General features: G+C 44.6%; 1 protein-coding gene across 3 annotated transcripts in view; it reads left to right on the plus strand.

Moving 5' to 3' along the window:
* The window catches only part of BRSK2 (BR serine/threonine kinase 2), a 465267-nt gene that overhangs the window by 373317 nt on the left and 67977 nt on the right, over positions 1-23973 (plus strand). For all 3 annotated transcript variants that reach the window (XM_065403041.1, XM_065403042.1, XM_065403040.1), the window contains exons 6-9: positions 11059-11092; positions 12029-12097; positions 14674-14820; positions 23718-23749. In XM_065403041.1, the coding sequence (XP_065259113.1) occupies positions 11059-11092; positions 12029-12097; positions 14674-14820; positions 23718-23749 (282 nt within the window). The remainder of the gene's footprint in view (positions 1-11058; positions 11093-12028; positions 12098-14673; positions 14821-23717; positions 23750-23973) is intronic.

Here is a 23973-nt window from a genome sequence, read left to right on the forward strand (position 1 = left end):
TGATTTCCTGTTGTTTCTTGTGCTGTTTTAGAAGCCTGGAAATCATTCCCCTCCCCCTTCCCAATTCTTATCCCAGCTCAGAAAAACTGAGTCCCTGACGGAAAGGGATTGCTGCAGGCAGCTGAGTGATTGAGAATCCAGGAGCAGTGTTAGTCTCTATGTTGACTGGCTCCAAATCTCTGTGCCCAAATCTCTGTGCCCAAAACGAACAGTAGCTAAGGGAAAGCAGCTGACACATGAATGTGGCTCGCCCCAACACCTGAAGAAGCAGTCAGTACAGAAATGTATGCTCCTGTTAACCGGTCCTCAATGAACTATCTCCATGGGGACTCCCTGCCCTAATCCAAAAAGCTGCATGGCTGTGGGAAGAATGATGATGATGATTGTCTCTAATTTTATTTAGAATGAGAAAAGAAGTCTTGCACCAGTCACTTTATAATGGAGGAAGAAAGAGCAGCCACTTCAAACCCCAGCTCAGCCAATGCCTCCTGCCACAGCTCTCCCGCAAGACATTTCCCAGTACCCCTTGCAGGCCCACAGACTCCCTGGATCTATCAAATAAGCATGGCTGCTCAATAGGGATGATTATCAGTTGAATTTAGGCACAGAATGTGTTCTCTTTATCTGCAGCAAGCAAGGTAGTGCTTGATTGCACAAGGCCACAGCAGAGATTCTTGATTCCCCAATACCTATCTTTGGTGCCTGATCACACCCCTTGCAAGGCAGTAGTTCAAGACAGGAATCTAGTGTTGCCACCCATCCTGATTTTCAGGAGCCAGTCCTAGTTCTGATGAAGCTGTCACATGTCCTGCACACCCTTTCTCTGTATAAATATATCTATTACATACACAAAAGCTTTGTTAAAATAACATTATTAAGGTTGTAAAGTCAAGCACTCAGATGTTAGTAAATGCCAGAATTAAGGTTGCCTGTGCAGCCTTAACTCAGCCCCCTTCTATTATGCATAAAATCCAGTTCTTAATTACTACTGTTTTTTCCACAGAGCCTCTGCCTAATTCAATGCACAGAAAGGATCTTATTCAATTGAGGAGCAACTATGGAATATTTTTTTCATCTCATTGTTCAATGTGTGGCCCCATGCTATTTTTACTGCACACTATTTAGACCCATCTCTGAAGACAGAATTATTTTCTCGTGGTCTTTTCTATGGCATTCATCACTATAATATCTGGGCGCTTCACAAACATACATGAATTTATTTTCACATCATCCCTGTGAGATTAGGTAGTTTTATTTTCCCCATTTTACAAATGGGGAATTGAGGCACAAAGAGATTAAGGTCAAAAGTACCTGCTATCTTTGGGCGCCCAATCTTAGACACTGAGGACCTTACTTTTTCAGAGTAGCTAGCATTATATATTACTTTATATGTTCAAAGCAGAGCTCCAAAGACTTCAGTTTCAGCTTATCACTTTCTGCAAATCAGACCACAAGATCTCAAGTTAGGCACAGAAAAAATGAAGAATACACAATTATTGACCATCCTTGGAAAGTTTGGTTTAAGTGATTTGCCTGGCATCACATTGGAACTCTACTGAGCATATGCAAAGAGCAGTTTTTCAAAGGCTTATAACTTTGCCGTATTTGGACAGATTTTCCTGGAGAAAGCAACGGGCACATCCATGATGTAAAGGCCATGCCCCAGTCAAATTTCAAGTCCCTGTTCCAAGCCATGGGAGTGCTAGAACTTCTCATAGAAAAGGCTGTCAGAAATTTTTAACATGGGCAAAACAATGTATTTTTCACCACCCTTGTTCTTGGAAACAGCTGAACTTTTGGGGCTGAAATTTTCCCAAAGCATTCAGCACGAAGCAAACACCAACAGTGTATGTTTGGCAGAGTGACAAGCAATTGAAAAAAGAGGTATATAATGGGAAGTATCAGCCAACAGTCCTTCTTATAATACATCCTAAAATAACTATGTTAAAAGAATGTTTAAGGTTGCAAAGTCAAGCACTCAAAAATTAGGAAATGACCTATTTAAGGTTGCCGGTGCAACCTTAATTCAGCCCCCTTGTGCATATGCATTATGATACCGTCTTTAATTATGTGATCACATATTATTTTTTCCACCAGATCCCCCTGCCTTATTCAGTGCTTATTTGGACGGTGCTCACTGATTGAACAGCTATTCAATAGTTTGTTTTATGCTCATCATTCAGTGTCTGGCCTGTGGCCTTATTTACTGCACATTAATCAAACCTGGCTCTTATTACAGATATGTGAATTTCCTGATGGGCTTTTCTATGATGCTGTCACCATAGTATCTTAGTTCTTTATGAGTATTAATGAATTTATCTTCACAACATCTCTGTGAGGTGAGATGGTATTATTATCCCCATTTTATACATGGAGAACTGAGGCACAGAAATTAAAGCCAAAATTGTCAAGTAATTTTAAGTGCCCAATGTGAGACACCTAGGGCCTGATTTTTCATAGTAGTTAGTACATTATAGCACTCTATATATGCAAAGCAGAGCTCCCATTGCCCTCAGTTGCAGTTGTGAGAGCTTAGCATTTCTGAGTATATAGGTGTCTCAAGTTGGGTACCCAGAAAATGAGAAACACACAGTACCCACATGTTTAATGTTTGGTTTAAGTGACTTGCCCAGCTTTATATAGCAACTCTGTGGCACAGGCAAGGATAGAATTCATTTCTCCTGGTGGCATTCAGCTGCCTTACCCAGAAATCCATCCTTTCTCTTCGTGCAGTTCCCACATTCACTGCACACCTTCCAACTTCTGCAACAAGTGAGGCAGAAGTACTACAGACAACAGCCTCACCCACTGAACAACCTGAGAGTGCGTCCTATGCAATCTTAATTCTGGCATTTCCTAACTTTTTAACGCTTAACTTCACAGACTTACTGTTCTTTTAATGCAGTGCGGGGGGGAGGTGGTAATTTCCTACATTTTTTAAAATGTAAGTAGTTCTAATTCTGAATTTCCTAGGTTTACAATACTCCGTTTTGGGATAATTATAACATTTCTGTAATGTTTTTTATCTTGAATTACTAAAATGTTCTCTCAACATTTACTCCATCTTACACAGTTTTTTGCCTGGGAATTTCCTTGGTTATTAAAATGTTTATACATGAATACTATATGAGAGACCCAAAGAGAATTCTACCATGTGATATTTCTAATGATTTGAAGATATATGGTATCCACTGTCAACTTTTTTTTTTTTCAATTTTAGTTATTTTAGTTTAAGGCAGATAGCCCAGTGCACCAGATAAGCACAAAAGCATCCAGAGCTCAATGGTTAGCTAAGCTTCGTTTACAACTGTTTTGCAAGAACAGTGCAAAGCAGCTAATATGCACCGGTGAATATGGTCTTTAAATTGCAATTGGGCATGTTTTCTCTGAAAAGTTAACTCAGGTGTTGCCCCATCCCAGCTCCTGTTGACACACACAGTCCTCTGGCCTGAGTGTGATGGTGCCTTACACCTGGACTACCTGGCCTATCATGGGGTTTAGACTAAAGCTCAAGTGCTGCTTGCACTCGGGCTAGAAACTTACCCACTTTGCAGTAGGGATGCAGGCTAAACCCCATAAGTGCTGATTGTCCTCCATTGCCTTCCCACACTTCCCTCCAGGTGCCCAGAAGGACAGACAAGTTCTCCTGCAATTCACTGGAAAAGAGTCATAGAGTGGCTCAGCTTATTGCAGGGCAAAGAACCATGTGCTAGTGACACACTTGGGTGAGTGGGCCCAGTAACTCAAGTGTGGCATTGTAGCGGCTAACCCAGTTTCTCAGACTCGAGTAGTGATCACCCAGGTTAACGCTGCAGTAAAGACAAACTCATTGACGTGTTCATTTAGAGCAGCTGGTGCCCCAGGGGCCTCATCCCGCCCACCAGATCATTTTATTTGGCCCATCACAGCCCAGCTCAGGACAGGCAATCTGGCACCACCAGGGCCAGGGAGGAGACAGGGAATCAGGAGAAAGGGCCACACTTGCGCACAGATGTGCACATCACATGGCACTGTGGTGAGAGCCAGCGGGCTAGAGCCAGGCCCAGCCCCATGTTTGAGGAGCCACCGCTGCGGCCAAGTGTGAGGTGGGCTCACTCTCCAAACTCTCACACACACACACACACACACATACACACACACATCACACACCCTTAGGGGCAGGAAGCAACACCCCCGTCCCCATCCCTACTAACCCCAGCCTGCCAAAGGGTTTTAGTGGGATATGTGGCCCTCTGCTGCCTTGAAGTTGCCCATCCCTGATTTGGAGCCTTGGGTTAGTGAGACTGGTGCTAAGTGAACGGAGGGTTGGGAGAGCCGAGCCCCTGAGTCCCAATGTCTCTGCACTTGAAGGGCTTCTTCTGTGCTCCCGCTTCTGTTCCCCCAGTAGTGCTGCCAAGGCAACAGTGCCATGGGAAGCCATTGATGCAGAAAGAGAAGTTTAACAAAGAGAAGGTTAAGGGTTACTTGATTACTGTCTGTAAGTATCCAGACAGGGAACAAATATTTGATAACGGGCTCTTCACTCTATCAGAGAAAGGTATAACACGATCCAATGGCTGGAATTTAAAGCTAGACAAATTCAGATTGGCAATAAGGTGCAAATTTTTACCAGTGAGGGTAATTAACCATTTGAACGGTACGGTGGATTCTCCATCACTAGCAATTTTTAAATGAAGATTGGATGTTTTTCTAAATGATCTGCTCTAGAAATTATTTGGGGAAAGTTCTATTGCCTGTGTTATTCAGGAGCTCAGAGTAGATGATCACAATGGCCCCTTCTGGCCTTAGAACCTGTGAATCTATAAATGAAAAAAGCTAGCACGTGGCCATTGAACTTTTAAAGAGCAGTGACCACTGGGCCAAGTAATCCACCAATGAGAACTCTTGACACATGTCTACCAGTGGTTTGGCTGCTTGCCTTTAGAAAAGGGCAGAGGCCGGTTCAAATCCTTTATGCCACTGACTCATGTGAGCCAATAGAATTATTGCATGCAAATTAGCTGTACAGAAAATGTGGAGATTGGCTGGGTTATCTCTGATGTCAGTGGCTCTATTTAAGAGTTACTTGGGTGGTTGACCTGAGCCTGTCTGTAGCCTATATATAATTAGACACAATTGTTAATAACTTAGCTTAATTTCAACTTAATTTCTTATGTACAAGATTTCAATTAATTTTAACTCTATGGACTGTTGTGTTGAAGTGTCTATGTTATTCTCTCACTAAAATAATTTGGGATAGAGTAAAGACTGACACAGATATTGGAGTTCTTAAAGGACCCAGTTTTTCATATATTTTAATTCATAAACTAATTAATGGATTTCCTTCATGCTTGAAGAGTAAGTGCTCTAAGGTTGGGGAGGATATGCTGTATTTTTCATACAAGGCAAACAGGCTGAGTGTCCGCTTTAAGTGTAAAACAGAACTCAACCTGAACTATAGAGTTGTTACCAGCACCATCATCAGATAGCCCCTCTCCTAAACTTAAACCCTGCCAGACCGTCACTGTGTTGTTCTCCTTTCCAGTATATCTCTGCCACTTTGTCTCTCCTGACTTCCTCCAGTGGGATTTCTCCATCCACATCTTCCTCCGGCAGAATTCCCCATTCCTCTTGCCCCACCCTGGTGGCACTCCCCTTCCTCTCAGCCCTTAGCACCCAGCCTGTAGGAGAAGGTATGGGAGGCCGTCAGTGCTGCTGTCTGACTTTCTGCCTCTGAAAGCCAACTAGGAACCAGTGAAGAGCAGCAGAGGAGAAGGAGAGACAGCCTGTGGTAGCCCCAGCAGGAGCAGAAACAGCAGCCAGTGGCAGGAGAAAAATGCAGTCACACCTGCCCTCTTTCACTGGGGAATTCAGGGCATGAGGACAGCAGAGACAGAGCGAGTGCACACCTGAGAACGCACTCCTTCCAGTTGTTGAGGCCTGAAGAATGGCCACTCAGAGAACCACTGCTTCCCCCAGAGGTCATGGCCTATCGAATGACCATTCTGAGAATCATTGCAACTGTGGGCAGGCTGCGGCCCAGGGAAGTCAGCATCACCTGTCAAATAAACAATGCACTGGCGCCGCTTCACAGCAGAGCCCGCTGGCAAAAGCTGCTTCTTGATCTTCCTTAGTGATATTATTATTTGTTATCAAAGACAGATTGTGGCTTCACTGCATAGAGATGTAGCCGAAAGATGAGGAGAATGGCCTAGGGGGAAGAAGCAGAGAAAGTTGCTTAGACATACACACATTGAATAATTAGTGATAAGAGCCAAGGAAATATTCATGACTCTGTGGAAAGAGAAATAGATTTTTGATTAAATTTGAGTTTTTCTCTTTAAAGCAGTTGAAGTTGCTTTGTGATTGGCAGCATGGAAATGAATTTTCTACATATTCTGGCTGGCCAGAGGATCCCATGCAGCCAAGATAAAGCCACAGATATACAGCTGCCATACACTGGAAAGAATTCAGAGTGGCGATGCCAGAAGCCTATACTCTCTTGGCAGTTGCAGAGCAGCTGTTGAATGGTCAGGTTAACCCAGCTTCCTCTCCCCCAGCTTTATCCATGTATCCTACCCCCAAAAATGCCCCAGTTCCACAAGCATCATTTATTTAGTTAGCCCAACCTTCCACGAGTATGATATTGCCAGTTTGTTCATTGGATTTTTTTACACCTTCCACGAGGTTAGTGGATGCTTCCACACATTTGATTGGCGTTCAAGGGATTTTTGAATCCTTCTCCCTTCCTCTCCTCCCAGCTTCTGGGAGGATTCCAATAGATTCCAGCATGGGGGATCCTTTAAGAATCCTGTGAGATTCCCTTCCAATCTGGTGGAGATAAGGGGACTGTGATGCTTTTGAGGTGTGTGATGGCAGTATGCAGAAGGAGATACGTTGGTATGCAGATTGCAGAACTGAGGTCCCTCTCTTTTGAAGGGATGAGTGTTGTCATACGGTGTGATTGGGGAGATTGTATTCCAGTCGTGCCCCCCTCAGTATCCAGAGGTAGGAGTGTTGGCGCCTGTCACTGATAAAGTTGCCATACAGGAATAAATATGGTGAGGCAATCCATATAACTAAGAAAGAAAAATGTTACTATACTCTTTCAATGCACCTGAAAATTCCATGTCTCCCCAGGAAACGTTCTGTGCCTACAGAGTGGGATGTGTGGTGTAGCACCTAGGCCATTGAACTGGGGCTCAACAGACTTGGGTTCAATTCCTAGCTTGGCTGCTGACTTCCTATGTAACTATGGACAAGTCATTTTATCTACCCTGTGCCTCAGTTCCCCATCTGTAAAATGGGGATGGTACTTCCCTACCTTACAAGGAAGTCGTGAGGTTAAAATCCGTTCAAGATCAAGAGAAATGCAAATACTATGGTGATGGGGGCTCTAGACGTACCTAGACCGTGGCCTAACGCATTTGCTACATCCTGATGCGCTTTTTCAGGCGGACATTGCATAGAAAGCTGCTGTGACTCAGGAGCAGAGAATGCATTCACAGTAATATGTCCATTACTATGGGCAAGTCTACACTATCGCGCTACATCGGCGCACCTGCACCCAGTGTGTTGTGCCCCTGAAGACGCGTTATGCCAATGGGAGAGCACTCCCCCATCGACGTAATTACTCCATCTCTGTGAGAGGTGGAAGCTGTGTCAGCGGGAGAGCCAACATAGTGCAGTGTGGACAGCACTTTAAGTCGATGTGATGTTTTCACACCCCTGAGCAGCGTAAGTTACATCGACTTAATCGGCAGTGTAGGCGAGCCCTGAGTGACTTAACTGAATGGCTGGTTGAACCAAATGTCCAAGGTCAGATGTAAACTGTTTTTATGCTCTCTCTTCTGCAAGCGGTAATTGATGTTTTCAATCCTCACATGCATTGACACACATCCTACATCTCCCATCTTGGGCCCTTACACCGCTCTGACTAAGCACCTCCGTTCCCATCTGCAATTTGCTATGCTAGTCCAGTCCTGGACTCCAACCCAAAGTCTGTTACTGCTCTTCATCCCTGACCTGAATCTCTCCTAAACCGAGACTGCCAACTCTGCAGTGGTTTTATGATGTGTAGAAATACCTGCCAGGGATTCTGTCACTCGCCAAAATAATTTCATTTGCGATCCATGATGCATTTGATCGCTGATCTGAAAGCCAGTCCATTAACCCATTGCATCCCCCAAACCTCATCCCATATTATTATGAATCTGTGAAGCAATAATAGTTCAGTGGAGGACAGCCTAATGAATCTGCTGAAGATGAATCTGCCACTGCTTTTCTATGTCCTGACTGGAGGATGATAGGACAGCTAGGAGGGTAAGGCTCCATGGGAGTAGGGAGGACAGTTATGGATTTGGGAGGAGATGATGAAGGCAGCTGTTCCTGGCAGTGGCTCAGAATGGCTGAGCTGTAGCTTCTGCAGTTACAGGTGTGCGGCTGGGCGTATCTTTGTTTAAGAGTAACTGGACTAATGTACCTAGCATAGATAAAAACATGCACATGCACAAACTACTCCGCACCTTACGCTGACATCAATTTCTTTCTGACAAAGGTAAATGACCCACTGCAAAGCCCTGAAATTAATGGTACTTGGCCAAGGGCCAAGAATATTGTTATGTTATCACTATCATACATGGGATTGTAATGTTCGAAAGATGTGGATGTTTATATAGCAGCAGCCAACACTGCCATGTTTCGGGCCCTTAAGCGGCCTCTGTGGAAATATCGGGACCTCTATGTTACCATGAAACTGCAGATCTATAAAACTACAGTTATACCAGCGCTGTTGTACAGCAGTGAAATGTGAGGACCGAGGAAAGGCTGAAGACGGGCGGACTGATGTTTTTGATTCTCACCATCTTCATCAATTGCTTCATATTAAGTGGGAGGACAAGATCAGTAATGAGGATATTCATAGCAACTGCGAGCATCAGCACTGGTTTAATTTTGGTGGCTTTCTTGGTTTGGACATATTATTAGGATGGAAAATTTTGAACTAAGTAACTCACCAAAGAATATGCAGGACATAAGAGCTGGCAACAGAGCCCCAGTATCTTCACTCCAACGTCTATGCTTTAGCCACATGACCACCTTTTCCCTCCCAAATATGCAGCTACATGCCAGTACCAAATCCACCCAACTATGTGAAGACCGAGTCCAATTTTTATTAAATTAGAATTGAACCATAGTCTGTTTTGACTCAATAATCTAAATTTACAAGCTTCCTCCTAAATGAAGACCACCTGAGGACTATTGATCTGATCGCTCTGGTTAGAATGTCCCTTGTAACCTCACAGAGAGAGTATTTGTAAACGCTACCTTCTGTGGACAGTTTTCAACTGTCCCAAACTTTGCTGAGCCTTGCTTCACAGGTCTGTATCACATTGCTTAAGCTTAGCTTGCAATGTGATATGTCTACATAGAAATCAAACACCTGCAGCTGGCCTGGGCCACCTGACTTGGGTTTGCAGGGCTTGGGCTGCAGGGCTGTAAAATTGCTGTGTAGACATTATGCCTCAGCACTGAGCCCGAGCTCTGAGACCCACCAGGGGGGAGTATCACAGAGCCTGGGCTCCAGTCCAAGCCCAAACATCTACACAGCAGTTTTTACTCCACAGCCCAAGCCACGTGAGCCCAAGTCCGCTGACCCAGGCCAGCCATGTCTGTGTCACGGATCTTTTATTCCAGTGTAGATGTACCCTCAGAGTCCTAAATATACCTTGGGTTTATCATGATCCATCTTCCCAGTGCCATGGTATTGAATCCTCACATTGGGACATTGCATCTGTATATTGTGTCAGGGTGGAAGTACAGTGTGTGCAGTAATAGCATTGTGCATCAATGCAGTGTCCCAACACAAAACTACAAACGTTGTGACATAAAACAGGCATCACCAACCACATGATTATTTTGGCCCAAAGGGCAAATACACAACTGGGGCAGCCTTGTAATTACCAGGAGATGTCAGTAGGAGTGTCTTGGGTAAGTGCTTAGGACAACTTGGGTCCCTCCTGCTTTGTGACGCTCCCTTTAGTGGATGCTATAAAGTAAATAGTCATTGCTGTAATCTCTAGGAAGTCCATCCTTTCCATTTTTTAAAAAACAAAGTCGCATGTTAAAATCATGGATTAGCAGCTGTTATGCCCACTGGAGAGGCCAAGAGCAAGTGAAAGATGACATTACATGATAATTGGAAAGGTGCAGGGGATGATTCAGGTGCATGTATTTGATTGGTCTGAAAGTGTTTTTTAAAAACTAAGCTAGCATATGCCATGACTGCCTTTAATTTTATACACAGGGCCAGGTAAAAATATCTGATGAGAGGCAACTGGGCTGCAGTACTGCAGGACAGTGTATAGCTCTCCATTCCTCTTCTCCCTTGCATGGTATAATACAATTTGAACGGAGCACAATGGGTAGAGTTCTTTTTGAATCCTGTAAGTGTCCATCCCAGGAGCCTCTATCCTAATCTAGGTGGAGCAGGGGAATATGTGGTCTTTGGTGGCTGCATCTTCACTGCAGAAAAGCTCTGTGCTGATGGGTAAATTACCATACTGGGTTTGGGGGGGCTAATAGAGGCTCATGCATTTTTAGGGATGTATTGCTATGTAAGAATTGTGTGGAAAGGTGGGCTTCCCCTAAGCACCTACATTACATACAACTATGCCTCCATCAATATGAGCTAGACCCTCTAGGTTCCAAATGGGACCCCAAGAACAGGAGCTTCTTCACCGCAAGACCCTGGTCACAGTGGGCCTTCATGGGCTTTGCTGAAGTGGGATCAGAACTCAGAAATCTATTCCTGAAAGAGATGCATCAGAGCCTGAATTAAAGTTGCCTCTGTTTCTGAAGGTTTTCTCCCGATTATGTGTTAGGATTATTCTTCTGGGTGGCCACTTCCTGGGTATGAGTCTGTGTCACAAACGGGCTTAAACTGAGGTCAGGGACGGGAGTGTTGTTCTGTCTCTCCTAAATTATGTAGAAGGTTCCCAGATACCAGTGTGGTAGGCAGATTACAAATGCATCTAATAAGTATAGGTTTAGATGCTCATTTGATTGTGTTTTGCTTTACAGGTCGCCACATTATGCCTGCCCTGAAGTGATCCGGGTAAGTTAGCTTGTACTCTCAGCATTTGTATAAAAGCATGTCTCTCGTTACATGGATGCAGGCAGGTACCCTCTATAGGAAGTGATCCCAAGGCAGTCAGCATTGCAAATGCTTAATGTGACTGTCATTTTCCTTCATGTGACAAGGCCCAAAAGCGAGTTACACCACTAGTATAAAGGTCATGAACATATGTCACTCTGAGGGCAGAGGTCATTCATAGTGGCACAGCTACTTCAGTTGCTTGACCAGCCAGAAGTACAATGGTTTTGTTTTCCATGTTATTTCCATCCAGTGGACCTCCATGTCCCCTATGGAGTCCCTAAATATCCCCTCAAGCTGAAGAAAGCCGGATTGGACTGTCAGTGCTGTTACTAGTTTGCTATTGAGCAATAGGAGGTACTCCCTTCTCCAACTCTTTCTTCTTCCCCTAAGGCTGGCTACTGTAGGCTCTGGTGGCCCAGGGCTCCAAAGACCAGGTTTCCCACCTGTTGATGCACAGCAGTAATATGAAGCCAAGTGGTTCAGAAAATCAATAGAAGAGAATTGCCAGAAAACATTACAAGTTAGCAAATAATATGACCCATTCCGAGCTCCATAAAGAGCTAACCAGGAGAGAAGCAGCTTTTTGATATCTTGAAGGCATCTCTGACATTTCTGATTAAGTGCTGACTCCTCAGTTCTTTTACTGCTCCATGGCCATTCCCTCCCTTCCCCATATTGTAGGCTTTGCTCTCTCACATCCCTCAGACAAAGACATAACACTGATTTTCACAAGAACCCATGAGACGCTGTGGCCTGCTACTTAGGTAGCTCTCCAAGAAAGCAGCTTCTTGGATCAAAACTTCAGGTCTCCCACTCTCCCCTCCCCCATTATTCAAGGATGGCTAATTCTCTTACTAACAAGCATTAATTTAAACTCCTATCTCTGTTGCCCAGGGAGAAAAATACGATGGGAGGAAAGCAGATGTCTGGAGCTGTGGAGTCATTTTATTTGCATTGTTAGTGGTGAGTCATCATCCTTGCTACCTCCTTTAAACAGAAAAAAAACCCCACAATGCTGCTGTATTTCATGTTAAATCTACTGACATCATGTAAGTCTCTCCTGGGTACCCTCTCTCTTTCTGTATCTCTCAGCTGCATCTTCTATCTCTCAGCAGCTGTCCCAAAAGGGAATGCATGACAAATATTTCACTTCGACTTCGAAGGGCTGCCACCCTGTACAGCAGAGCAGAGGGGATTGTGGGAAAGCTGCTTCCCTATATGCTCTTTGCTCTGTTATTGTGGGGCAGCACTTTAAGAACCTGATTCAAAACTCACTGAAGTCAATTGGCCCCAGAGGGATAGGATGGTCAGGGATGCAACTTCAGGACACGGAGGATCCTAGGCTGCCCTTCATAGGATCAGGAAAGTGGTTTGGTGTGGCATATTTTTACATGTATATGCATCTTCATTCAAATAGTTTTGTCAAGATCTGAGTGAAATGTAACAGCTGTGGTTCATGCCAATTTTGAGCCTCTGTAAACTGCATTTAGTGCAGTTGAGAATGTAGAATTGAGCCCAAAGTACCCTGTTTCAACTGGTTTCCACACAAATAATAATTCCTTTCCTGGCACCTAAAATATTCTGTTTCAGCATTTGTCCCTGGCTCAGTGAAAGGCTCATGAGCTGCACAGAACTTGTTCTCAGTTACACAGATGGTATGAAACCCCAAAACCAGACAAAAATTGTAACAGAACTTGAAATCAAGTGAGTTTTGCCTCTGTTCAGCTTTCTACAGGAAATCTGGTTTGTACTCCCATAAGCAAGAAGTAGGATGCCATAAGTGACAAGTAGGATAGACTTAATGTGTCTGAAATTATTCGTCTTGTTTGTAATATGTCAAATGTTCATGTACAGTTACAAACAGCAAAGCTCCTTGCTCCATATTCTGTTGTCCTTGCACAGTTACTATCCAGTTCTCTCTCAGGCAGACTTCTGTTGACATCCAATGGGAGTTTGCCTGAGTGAAGAATGGGAGGAATAGCTGAGTAAAGAGCTCGTGATTTGACCTTTTGAAACAACAGGAAAAAGAGACCCAGAAAAGCTGCCTGGGAGTTATCAGCGTGAGTATTCCGTTCTCAAGAGGATGGATGCCCTTCGAGATTTTGTACCCCACTGTCTCTGGAAAATGTCTTGGGTTGTTTCTAGGTATAAACCTGAGCCTTTAAAGCGGTTGAAACTAGCCGATCACTGATGCTCAGTGCCAAGCATCAAGTTAATTACATCAAGATAAACACCCACGAAAAGTCTTATGCCATAATAGCAATTGCTAGTAATTAGCAGCCTTTACTTGCTACATCCAGAAAATGCTGCATTTTATCATGAATTATATTACATTAGCCAAAGTACCTAACTCTCAATATTGATTTTGCTTTAAGTCCTGAATTGTTATGAGGAACTAGGTAACTGGAGGGATTGGTAATGAACAGGAGGCTTTTTGCTTCTAGGCCACTAGTATGAACAAACACAGGTCGGTAATGACTAATGGTTGTTAGCATCAAATGGGCTTTTGGTGGCCTCTGTAAATAGATTTGTTGGTCTTGGTCTCTTATATACACTGTATTATCCTACACAAGCATTACATGCACTGAAGTAAATACAGTGTAAACACTGACATTTAGAGCCTGGCTGTAAGAGTTGCTGAGAACCCGCAACTTGCATGGATTTTGATGGGACTCGAGGACACCGCACATCTACCAGGATCATGCCAGTAATTTTTGGGGGGAGAGATTCTCTGGTGGGCTTGTGATAAAACCATATCATAGTTTCATCCAGTGGACCTCGAGAACCTTCAAGCTCTTACAGCATCCTAATTCAACCCTGGGGCACACGGGAAAGAATTCTGGAATAATGTTAATGTCCCAAACAAACTCCTGGTTGATGACCCCAGAAAAGAATTTACAGCTTTTAACCTACCCTAGAAACAATAGTCTGTATTGAATCATTTCAGAACATCGCATGGCAGATGTTATCATCTCTTACATCTCTGGAAGATGAGAGATAATGAACAATGTGACGGTGGTCACCAGTTGCAATCTGTGAACCATATTGTAAATCAGTGCCCACTTCGATTGTTTGCTGATGGCATTTTGGACTTGTGCCAAGCCACTTCCAAAGCCACACATTGGCTCACTAATCTGAACTTGGTTACTTGAATGTTGCTGATCACCTCTCTGCTACTAAATGTTGAGTTGAATTTAAGTGGATCCCTGAGTCTTAAGAATTTGCCTGAGAAGGCAACATCATATTTTGCATTATGTTTTAGTCTCTTGTTCATTTTCCAATTTAAAAACGTTTAATATAAAAAAGCTACGTGCAAGGTTCCGTTTCCATGTTGGAAAAAGTAAAGCAATGCTAAGGAATTATCAACAGGTGAAGAAAGTGTGCTTCACTTCTTATAATGGTATAGTGACTTTCTTAATGTCATCCTTTTTCTTTTCTTTTCTTTTTTCATCAAATTGCTCAACTTCTCACCTTTTGCCCTCTCCCATTCCTCTTTTCTCCTTTCTCCCACCCACAATTCCTCCCTCATGTCCCTACAGGGTGCCCTGCCATTTGACGACGACAACTTGCGGCAGCTGTTGGAGAAGGTGAAGCGGGGTGTGTTCCACATGCCACATTTCATCCCTCCGGACTGTCAGAACCTCTTGCGGGGGATGATTGAAGTGGACGCCTCGAAACGTCTCACGGTAAGAGGGTATTCACTGCAAAACATGTGATCGGTATGTTTTCAGGACTTTCTATCTATGTTTCTGTGTGTGGGATTCCCCCCCATCCTCTCTCCCTATATGTATTGTTGCACAATTAAAGTAATTCTCCACAGTGCAGCTGCCCAAAGGCTCCTATCCCTGAACCATGGATGAAGGGAGTGAATATGGGTTTGGGGAAGAAGCACACTTCCTTCTCTTGCAAATCATGAGGGCATTTTAGATTTGTATTGTTACTCTGCTTTGATTTTCCTTTGTATGAAATGTGTGTGCATTTACAATAAAACTCCCCTGCTGATGGCATGATGGCATTGCCAAGTGGTTGGTGTATTTTGGAATCAGCCTTGGTATTCTGGCTTCTCAGCTTAGCAGACTGTGGGTTTGTCATAGAAGTGATGTACTATTAGAGGGCTAGGACTGCCCTTTCACCCCTTCCTGGTGTGGGATCAGCATCTCTTGCACTTCTGGGTGAAGCAATGGTTCATGCATTGTAGACTCCTGAATCTCAGGGTGCACTGCATTGTATCCTGGGTGCATTATAGTATCCTCTGGCAGCCTGCATACCGGGTTCTTGGAACCATATCTTCTAGAGTCCTTATGCTTTGTGTGGTAGGCTGTGGTACCCTGTGCCCTGGGCACATCATGTTGAGCCCTCTGGGATTCTGTACCCAAGGTGAGTTCCACCGATTCCTCGGAGACCTTACCCCCTGAATGCGCTGGAACGATCATGTCCATCACTGATACCATGTTAATGTTTTGGGGTATTTTGAAAATTTAGCAATAAAAATAATTTTGAAGAGCAAGATTGCCTGCTATTCAGTGGAGGTTTCTGGCTCTGTGGGTATCTTGGCCTTTATAAATCACGTTGTCAGTCCCCAGTGATGATTTTGTACAGATTTACTAAGCTCGCAGATTCTGAGTGGGAGTATGTATAAAGAAATGCAAATTTAAAACTCCTCTTGGTTCTTCATTCTGCTAAAATATTTATAAATAAACTCTCCTCCGTTCAGTGCTTGGCGCCTCTGCAGAGACTGCTAACAGCAGAATCAGTCTGCACCGGCTGCGATGATGGCTTTGGGAAGCAGACACCTGTCTGCTAGGAAGTAACTGAACTCCTCCTACCTCCAAACTCACTTTATAATACTACCTGACAGCTGCACTGTGGGCTTTGAGTTTCACTCCGTACCAAACCAGGTCATGTTCTATTCAGTGAGCCAGAGGTGAAAGGCTTTGTATATTCTTACTCATATCCTCCCTGAGCCGTCCTGCCCCTACAAATGAGTAAAGCAGGTCAAAAAATTTTCAAACAAAAATGTTCATTTTTTTGAAAACAGACCATTTTTCTAAAAAAAAAGGCTAACAAATTGTCAATATTTTTCATTTTGTGTGTGAATTTCTTACCTTTTTTCTATATTTTAATTGAAAACATTATCAAAATGGTAATCAGACCTATCCATTTACTGAAGATTTGGTTTTCAATAAACATCTGGGGGAAAACGGGGGGGAGGGGAAATTGGAGTTTTTTAATAGAAAAATGGCTTAGTTAACACATTCAAACAAAAACAAAATGAAAATAGAGATTTTTTTTACAAAAATAGGCATTTTTCAGCTGTATAAGGCCCTGATCCTGCACCATTAAAGTCAATGGGAGCTTTGGCATAGAGAGGAAGGATGGCTCAGTGATTACAGTACTAGCCTGGGACTTGGCTTCAATTCCCTAGTCTTCCAGAGACTTCCTGTATTGCCTTGGGCAAGTCACTTAGTCTCTCTGTGCCTCAGTTTTCTATCTGTAAAATGGGGATAACAGTACTTCCTTACTTCACAGAGGTGTTGTGAGGATAAATACATTAAAGATAAGGCACTCAGATACTAAGGTAATGTAAATACCTGAGATAGATGGCATGCTATTCATTTAGGGATTGATCTATCTAGTGTGCTTTTGCATACAAAGATTACTAGCTTGTTTAGGAGTCTACCACTTTCCTTATAAAGGAAATATTTGTAATTGGTTCTTCAATCTAGCAGAGAAAGATATAACAAAATCTAATGGCTGCAAGTTGAAGCTAGACAAATTGAGACTGGAAATAAGGTGTAAATTTTCACCAGTGAGGGTAATTAACCACTGGAACACCTTACCAAAGGTCATGGTGGATTCTCCATCACTTACAATTTTAAAATCAAGATTGGATGTTTTTTCTGAAAGTGATGTTCTAGGAATTGTTTGGGGGAAGTTCTCTGTTCTGAGTTATACAGGAGGTCAGGCTAGATGGTCACAAAGTTCCCTTCTGGGCTGGGAATCTATGAAAAGGTCCTGGTTCCAGTGAACTGAGGGTGATGAACCAGGTGTCAGACACTAGACCCTCTTCAGTGTGTCAGGGCTTTAGGTTCACCTTTGAACCAAGCTCATTTTATAGGGCTGTCTCTGAATTTTTGGCATTATTTAATGCAGCAAAGCACATGTGATAAAGGAGGAAAAACGCTTAAAGTCATTCTGGAGTGACTCACTCCTCATCCTGATCAAACACCAAAGCTATTACTTTCATTTTTCCATAGGAAAAAGCAAACAGGTCTGATGTACGATAGCTTGAGGACAGGGAATAAGATTGTGAAATGAATTTATTCAAGCGATAAAAGCTGCCGGGGGGGGGGGGGGTGGACACAACGCAGAGCTCTTCTTTATTGGCCACAATCTGTATTTTCATTATTTTGGGAGCTCTCAATTTGCTGTCCCCACTGCCTGCTGATGGCACACTTGTCTTTCCATTGGGTTAGCATCTTCCTTACTTAGACAGCCATATAAAAGGGATCTGTTTGTTTATTGCACTAGGGCTAGGATGTGAAATTCATTCTAAGGAGAGAGCTGGATTCCATGTTAGTTGTGATCCATGGAGCAACGTATAAATGTAGGACTACATGCTACCCCCAATCCACAGCCGATCTCCCACTCATGCCAATGGGAGATTTGCACAAAGATCAAGGGTAGAATATGGCTGGTACGTAGTAACCAAGTTTGAAGCTATTACTATTATTTACAATTTGTTCAGTACCTTAATGTCATATTCACCATCGCTCATTGGGAAAATATGGTCACCCACAGGAGCGCAACCATTTTTGCCCTTTTTACCCCTCCTCTCTCTGTTTTGCTCCTTCTCCCTTATCTTCTATCTCACTTCTTTTCTTACCAATGCAGTTTCCTTCCTTACAGCAATTCCCATTTCACACAGGGCTTCACACTCCCCATTCCATCTGCTAAAATGATCAACAACAAAAGAGTTAATGTTGGCATTTAAACTACCATCATTGGGCTGTAGCGCCAACATCCCATTAGGATTAATGGAGGGTGGGGCAGTTCACACCTTTGAGATTTAGGAAGATATCACTGCCTCTGTTTACACACCCTTCATTTTTGGAAACCATGAGAGCTAGGGTGAAAAAATGTTATTAAAGCATATATTTTGCAGAATTTGTATATGTCCTGTCATGCAGCCAGCAAAATATATCAAATGTGCACATGTCTGACGCTTCTGCGCTAGGGAGCTCACTTGGCTTGCCATGAAGGATGCTTGTATTCATTGCACTAGAGCAGTGGTCTCCAACCTTTTTACGCACAAAATCACTTTTTGAATTTAAGATCAACCCAGGATCTACCTCGCCCCTTCCCCGATGCCCCGCCCCTTCCCAGAGGCCCCACCTCACTCACTCCATTCTCCCCTCCCTCCGTCGCTCACTCTCCCCCACCCTCACTCACTTTCACCCGGCTTGGGCAGGGGGTTGGGGTGCAGGATGGGGTGCAGGCTCTGGGCTGGGGCTGAGGGGTTCGGAGTGTGGGAGGGGGCTCCGGGCTGAGCCTGGGGCAGAGGGCTGGAGTGCAGGAATGAGGGGTGCAAGCTCTGGGAGGGAGTTTGGGTCCAGGCGTCATATGGTCACACTGCACCTAATCTCATAGAATCCACTGGACATTTCATGAGTTTTACTTTTTATTAGTGTTGTTTGTGGTTTATAGATCCAAAATCCTTCAGGGATTGTCACAAATCAATGTAACATTCTCAACTGTGGGGTGTGCATTTGCTGAGCCTGGGGCTAGGGGTTGAGGTGCAGGAGTGAGGGGTGCAAGCTGTGGGAGGGAGTCTGGTGCAGGAGGGGGCTTCGGGCTGGTGCAGGGGAATTGGGTGCAGGAGGGGGTGCGGCGTCTGGGAGGGAGCTCTGGGCTGGGGGTTGGGGTGCAGGAGGGGGTTTAAGGTGCAAGTTCCGGCCGCGAGGCACTTACCACAGGCGGCTCCCGGTTGGCGGCGCAGTGGGGCTCATGCAGGCTGCCTGCCTGCCGTGGCCCTATGTCGCTCCTGGAAGCGGCTGTCTGCTGGCACTTCTCTGCATGCGACCCCTGGGGGAAAGGGGGCAGCGGGTCTCCGTGCGCTGCCCGTGCCTACAAGTGCTGCCCCCACAGTTCCCATTGGCTGGTTCCCCGCCAATGGGAGCTGCAGGGACGGTGCTGGGGGTGGGGGCAGCGCGTGAAACCACCTCAACCCTCCCTGCCTTCCCCCAGGGGGCTGCACGCAGAGACATGCCAGCAGACAGCCACTTCTGGGAGCGGCGTGTGGCCATGGCAGGCAGGCAGCCTGCCTGAGCCCGCTGCACCACTGGACTTTTAGCGGCCCGGAGATCGCGATCGATTGGCCGAGGCTGCAGGATCGGTGACCACTGTTATAGATGGTCTTGTACTTAAGTCATTGGGAAAGTCACTTTAATTTCTCTCTGCCTCAGGTCCCCATCTGTAAAGTGGGGGAATAATGATATTCCCTTTGTCTGTCTTGTTTATTTAGAATGCAAGCTTTTCAGGGCAGGGACTGACTGTGTGTGTATGTACAGCACCTGGCACAGGAGGGTCCTGACCTTGGTCAGAATATCTCGGGCTTCCCTCTGCCTTCAGTTTAAGTTCTGTTTGTCCACGAAAACCCATATTTTAACATGATACAACAGACTAATGCTTGGACATAAAGCTCTTTTTGAATATAGAAGGGGCCTGGTAAATGAATTGGCCTATTAAAAGGGCCAATTTACGGCACATCTAGGTTTGAAACTTTGCCTCCTTTGTTGCCGGGGCACATTGGGAACTCTTGCACTAGCGCAAATTAGAGATGGGCCAAACCAGCAGCCCCCACCCCAAAATCCACAAACTTTGGGAGAGTTCAGATTTGCATCAGAACTTTGCAGCTCTGGCCTGTCACCGACACTAAGGCAGTTGATGTGCTGAGCCACTGCCTCTCATTGGTTCCTTCTGTCTGTATCCAGCTGTTGTCTCGTGTCTTGTACCTAGACTGTAAACTCTTAGGGAGGACCATCTTTTTGTTCTGTGTTTGTACAGTGCCTAGCCCAGGGGGGTCCTGATCCTTGACTGGGGCTTCTAGGCGCTACTGCAGTACAAATAATCAGAATAATAAATTATGATGGTGCATTTTTCTGTAAAGCTTTGGTATTGGGAAATCCCCTCCCCCTTCCCAAGGCCACCATTCAAGCATGAGGAAGCCTCCACTGGCTCTGTGAAGGTAGAGGTTGGTTTTGTTGTTTTAGAGATGGCTTCTTGTGGCAAGTGCCTGCAGTGGAGAGGAGATATGGGGACAGAGCATTTTTACAGCCTTCATATAATGGCATTCCATTCGGGGAAACCCCTGTGAGAACAGTGAGAAGATCCCTGTGGGAAGAGCTGTTAAATGCCTTTGTCACTTAAATGCATTTAAACATTGTGTTTAAATGATGGCAGAAGGAGTGAGATTAACTCCCACTGTGGCTCACCCTCCCCTACACTGCATCCTAAAAAGCCTACAGTCTTCTCCTTGTCAAAACCAATTGCCCTCCCATAACCCCTCCTGTCACTTTAATGCAGACGAAAAGCAAGAAAGCATTAATTAATTATCTTTAAAAAAAACAAAACAGGGAAAATGTTGGCGTCAGCAAGCACACTTGTATGGTATCATAATAACAATTCAATGCAAATCAGAATAGCGATTGTTTTTGTAAAGCACTTTTCATACTTGGGGTATCCCAAAGTGCTTTACAATAATTATTTCTATATGGGCAGCGCTGCAGTTGCGTGGGCAAACAGCAGCCATTGTGCACTCAGTGAGAGCTCTCATACAGCTTTGGACCTGTTTTTATGGCAAATGCAAAGTGCTATGGGATCTTTACCTTAAATTGGAATGGCCAGCAGAGCAGACATCTGTTTAATGTCTCATCTGAAGGTCCTGTTACTGGGACATGAACTTGTGACCCCCTCTGACTGGGAAACTGAAGTGCTGTTGCCTGAGCCATATTGACACTTCTGCTTATCACAGCCACACGAGGACAACCTGACACAGAGAGACCAAAAGGACTGTAAAAGAAACAGGCATGAAAGAGACTTGAATGTATCTTAGCCACATCACCTGCCCTCCATCCAAAATCATTAATAGCTACCCCCTCCCTAGGGTATATATTATGTACTGGTGGCATATATGCATCCTGTGGGGGTCTCTCCCTGTGAAATGGCAGCTGTTGCAACAACATAAAGGAGACCTGTACAACAACCCTTTAACAGGGCCTTCTATAAGTATACATGGTGATTGGCCACGTTAAATCCCTGGTGTGGAGCTCTGGGAGGGAAATAGGAAAGAGGGAAGGTGTACAAACTGGACTGTCTTTTTTATTCTGTGTTTGTACAGCTCTAGACAGAGGGGTCCTGGATCAGTTCTGGAGCTTCTAGGCACTACTGTAATACTAACTGTAAAAATTAATGAATACATACTGCTATCTTCTAGAGCATGGGTTCTCCTGGCTGAGACCCATGGTCTGGAACATGGTGGTGTGCATGAATTAATTAATTCAAGGGGGCAGCTCGCAAATAGGTATCAGGATGTCATGACCCTGCCCTTACCAAAGGCTAAATGGGAGAGGATTTTTGGTGAAGGGGCCGTGGAAAAGGTTAAAAGCCACTACTGTTAAGTCCACATCACTGACTCCAACCTAACAGGAGGAACAAACATGACTCTCCTCCCTCTTTGAGCCCAAACATCTGAGCTCCAGTGATTGGAAAAACTCCTGGTGATAAGTGGAGGCAGACACACCTACTCTTCTCACTGTCACACAGGCATGGCTGCTGCTTCTGCTCTGTGGTGGTAAAAGGGAGGATGGGGAATTCAGTTGGAACCTTTTGTATGATGGTGGTATTAGCTGGTTAGAAGCAGCAGGCTTAACCCTTTCTTTCTCAGTTCTAAAGAAGGTCATTCATCTCTCTTAGCTACCCTTCCACCCTCCCGTCAACTGCATTTCTTTCTTGTCCTTGGATTCTAGGCAAACCCCTGTCACACTTAACAAACCCTCTCATACAGAGTCAGCCTGTGCTCTGCTGGGCTTTCCAGGGCGAGGAGCCATTGTTATATAACATACAAAAACCTCGGTTTCCTCTTTCTCTCTGTCAGTCTCCTTCTCTCTGTCTCCAAGCACCTGTCTGTCTGTCCCTCTCTCTCTTTGGCTTGCCAGTTCTCATTAGCCTGGAAATGAAGTGGAAAGTAATAAGGGCAGGACAGCTGTCTCCGTTCTTGCTGACCGGTTTAATGGGCCTCTGATTTCATCTTACAGACATTATGTGAGCTTCCTTCCAACTCTCCCCTGCCTCTCACTGGTACACTGCTGAAGCCCATGTGTGTGCACTGTACACTCATGCGCAAACAGAGACACCCACATACAAAGGTTCCTCATGTGGTACAAACTCTTGGCATCTGCAAATGGTCTTTTCCTGCTAGGATGCTGCTGCAGACACACAGGCTTAGATTTGCTGTAGGGGTATATCTGAGCAGGGCTTGTTCTCTCTGTTGATTTGGGAGAAGGGTTCAGCAGGAGTTTCTTTTGGAAGAGTGACTTTTTCCTGTGCTCGGAAAAAATGTTGCCACCACAAAACAGCCCCTGGAGCCTGCCTTCTGTAGGCAGACATCCCTAGTGTCAAACTTTGGTAACTGGCCAGTCCTCCACTGTATTTATCATTGTCTGTCCAGCACCACAGTCATAGCAACCACTGTCTCACCATTCCCTTGGATGTAGCATGTAGTGAAGGGTCCCTGACTGGAGTGGGAATGGGTTGCAGGACCCAAGGTCAGCAGAGGAGATTGGGGTCTGGAAGACTTGTGCTGGGGCACTAAATTATATACCATAAACTCACTCCTCTTTGTCTTGATGAAGCTGTTATAATGAACATGTGGCCCACCTGGAGTGCACCTTGGTGGAAATCAAGCTGCACAAATCTCACTTTACTTACCTTTGTGAACATATCTCCTGTCTCAAAGAAAAAACAAATCCTATAAGAAAATAGGCTGGAGTTTGGAGTGGCAGCACCATCCTGTAGGCAGGCGTATGTCAATAGCAGGTTTTGACTGACTTCAATTGGATTATGCGCCTCTTAGCTTATTTTTCAGAACACTTGCCTGTGAACCCTAGTGGAAGCTGGGTTCTACACCCTGCCTGTGGATCAGTCACTATGGCCTGTGCACCTCCCTACATTTCAGGAGATACATTATGGCCTCCCTGTGACTGTGTCTATATCTATTGAAAAAAATAAACTTTATACCAGTGCCTGGTGATTCCTGCTCCTTTGGTCTTGGTGCCCCGAGTGGAATGGGGCAGGTGAGCCAGCAGATGCTTTGTATGCAGTGTAAAACTCCCATCATTTGGGTGCATTAAGATAATTGCACCAGGGCATCACAACTGAGATTCTTACTTCCGGACTCTAAGGAGGGTGACCTAAGCCCAGCTACAGGCAACCCTCATATTTGGTTGCTTTATGCAGTTTTCCAGTTTTTTGCTTTTTTTTTTTTTTTTTGCTGTACTAACTCCTTGTTTTCTCTTTCTTTTAGCTAGAACACATTCAGAAACACATATGGTATATGTAAGTAACATTTTTAAAAATCTTATTTACTGTCTTCAATATTGTTGCTGTTGCAGGGAGCTGGTAATCTAGAAATCTGTGAAATGGATAGACTTGGATGACATGAAAACAGCTTCCATACAGGCATGGGCCAGGAGGTGAAAGAGGGAACATCCAGTGAAGATGAAGTTTTAGCCTATGCAGTGAATACAGTCTCCTCTGCGTAGATTCAGGCTAGGGACTCT

The sequence above is a fragment of the Emys orbicularis genome, chromosome 4 (genome assembly GCF_028017835.1).
Source record: "Emys orbicularis isolate rEmyOrb1 chromosome 4, rEmyOrb1.hap1, whole genome shotgun sequence".
Classification (NCBI taxonomy): Eukaryota; Metazoa; Chordata; order Testudines; family Emydidae; genus Emys; species Emys orbicularis.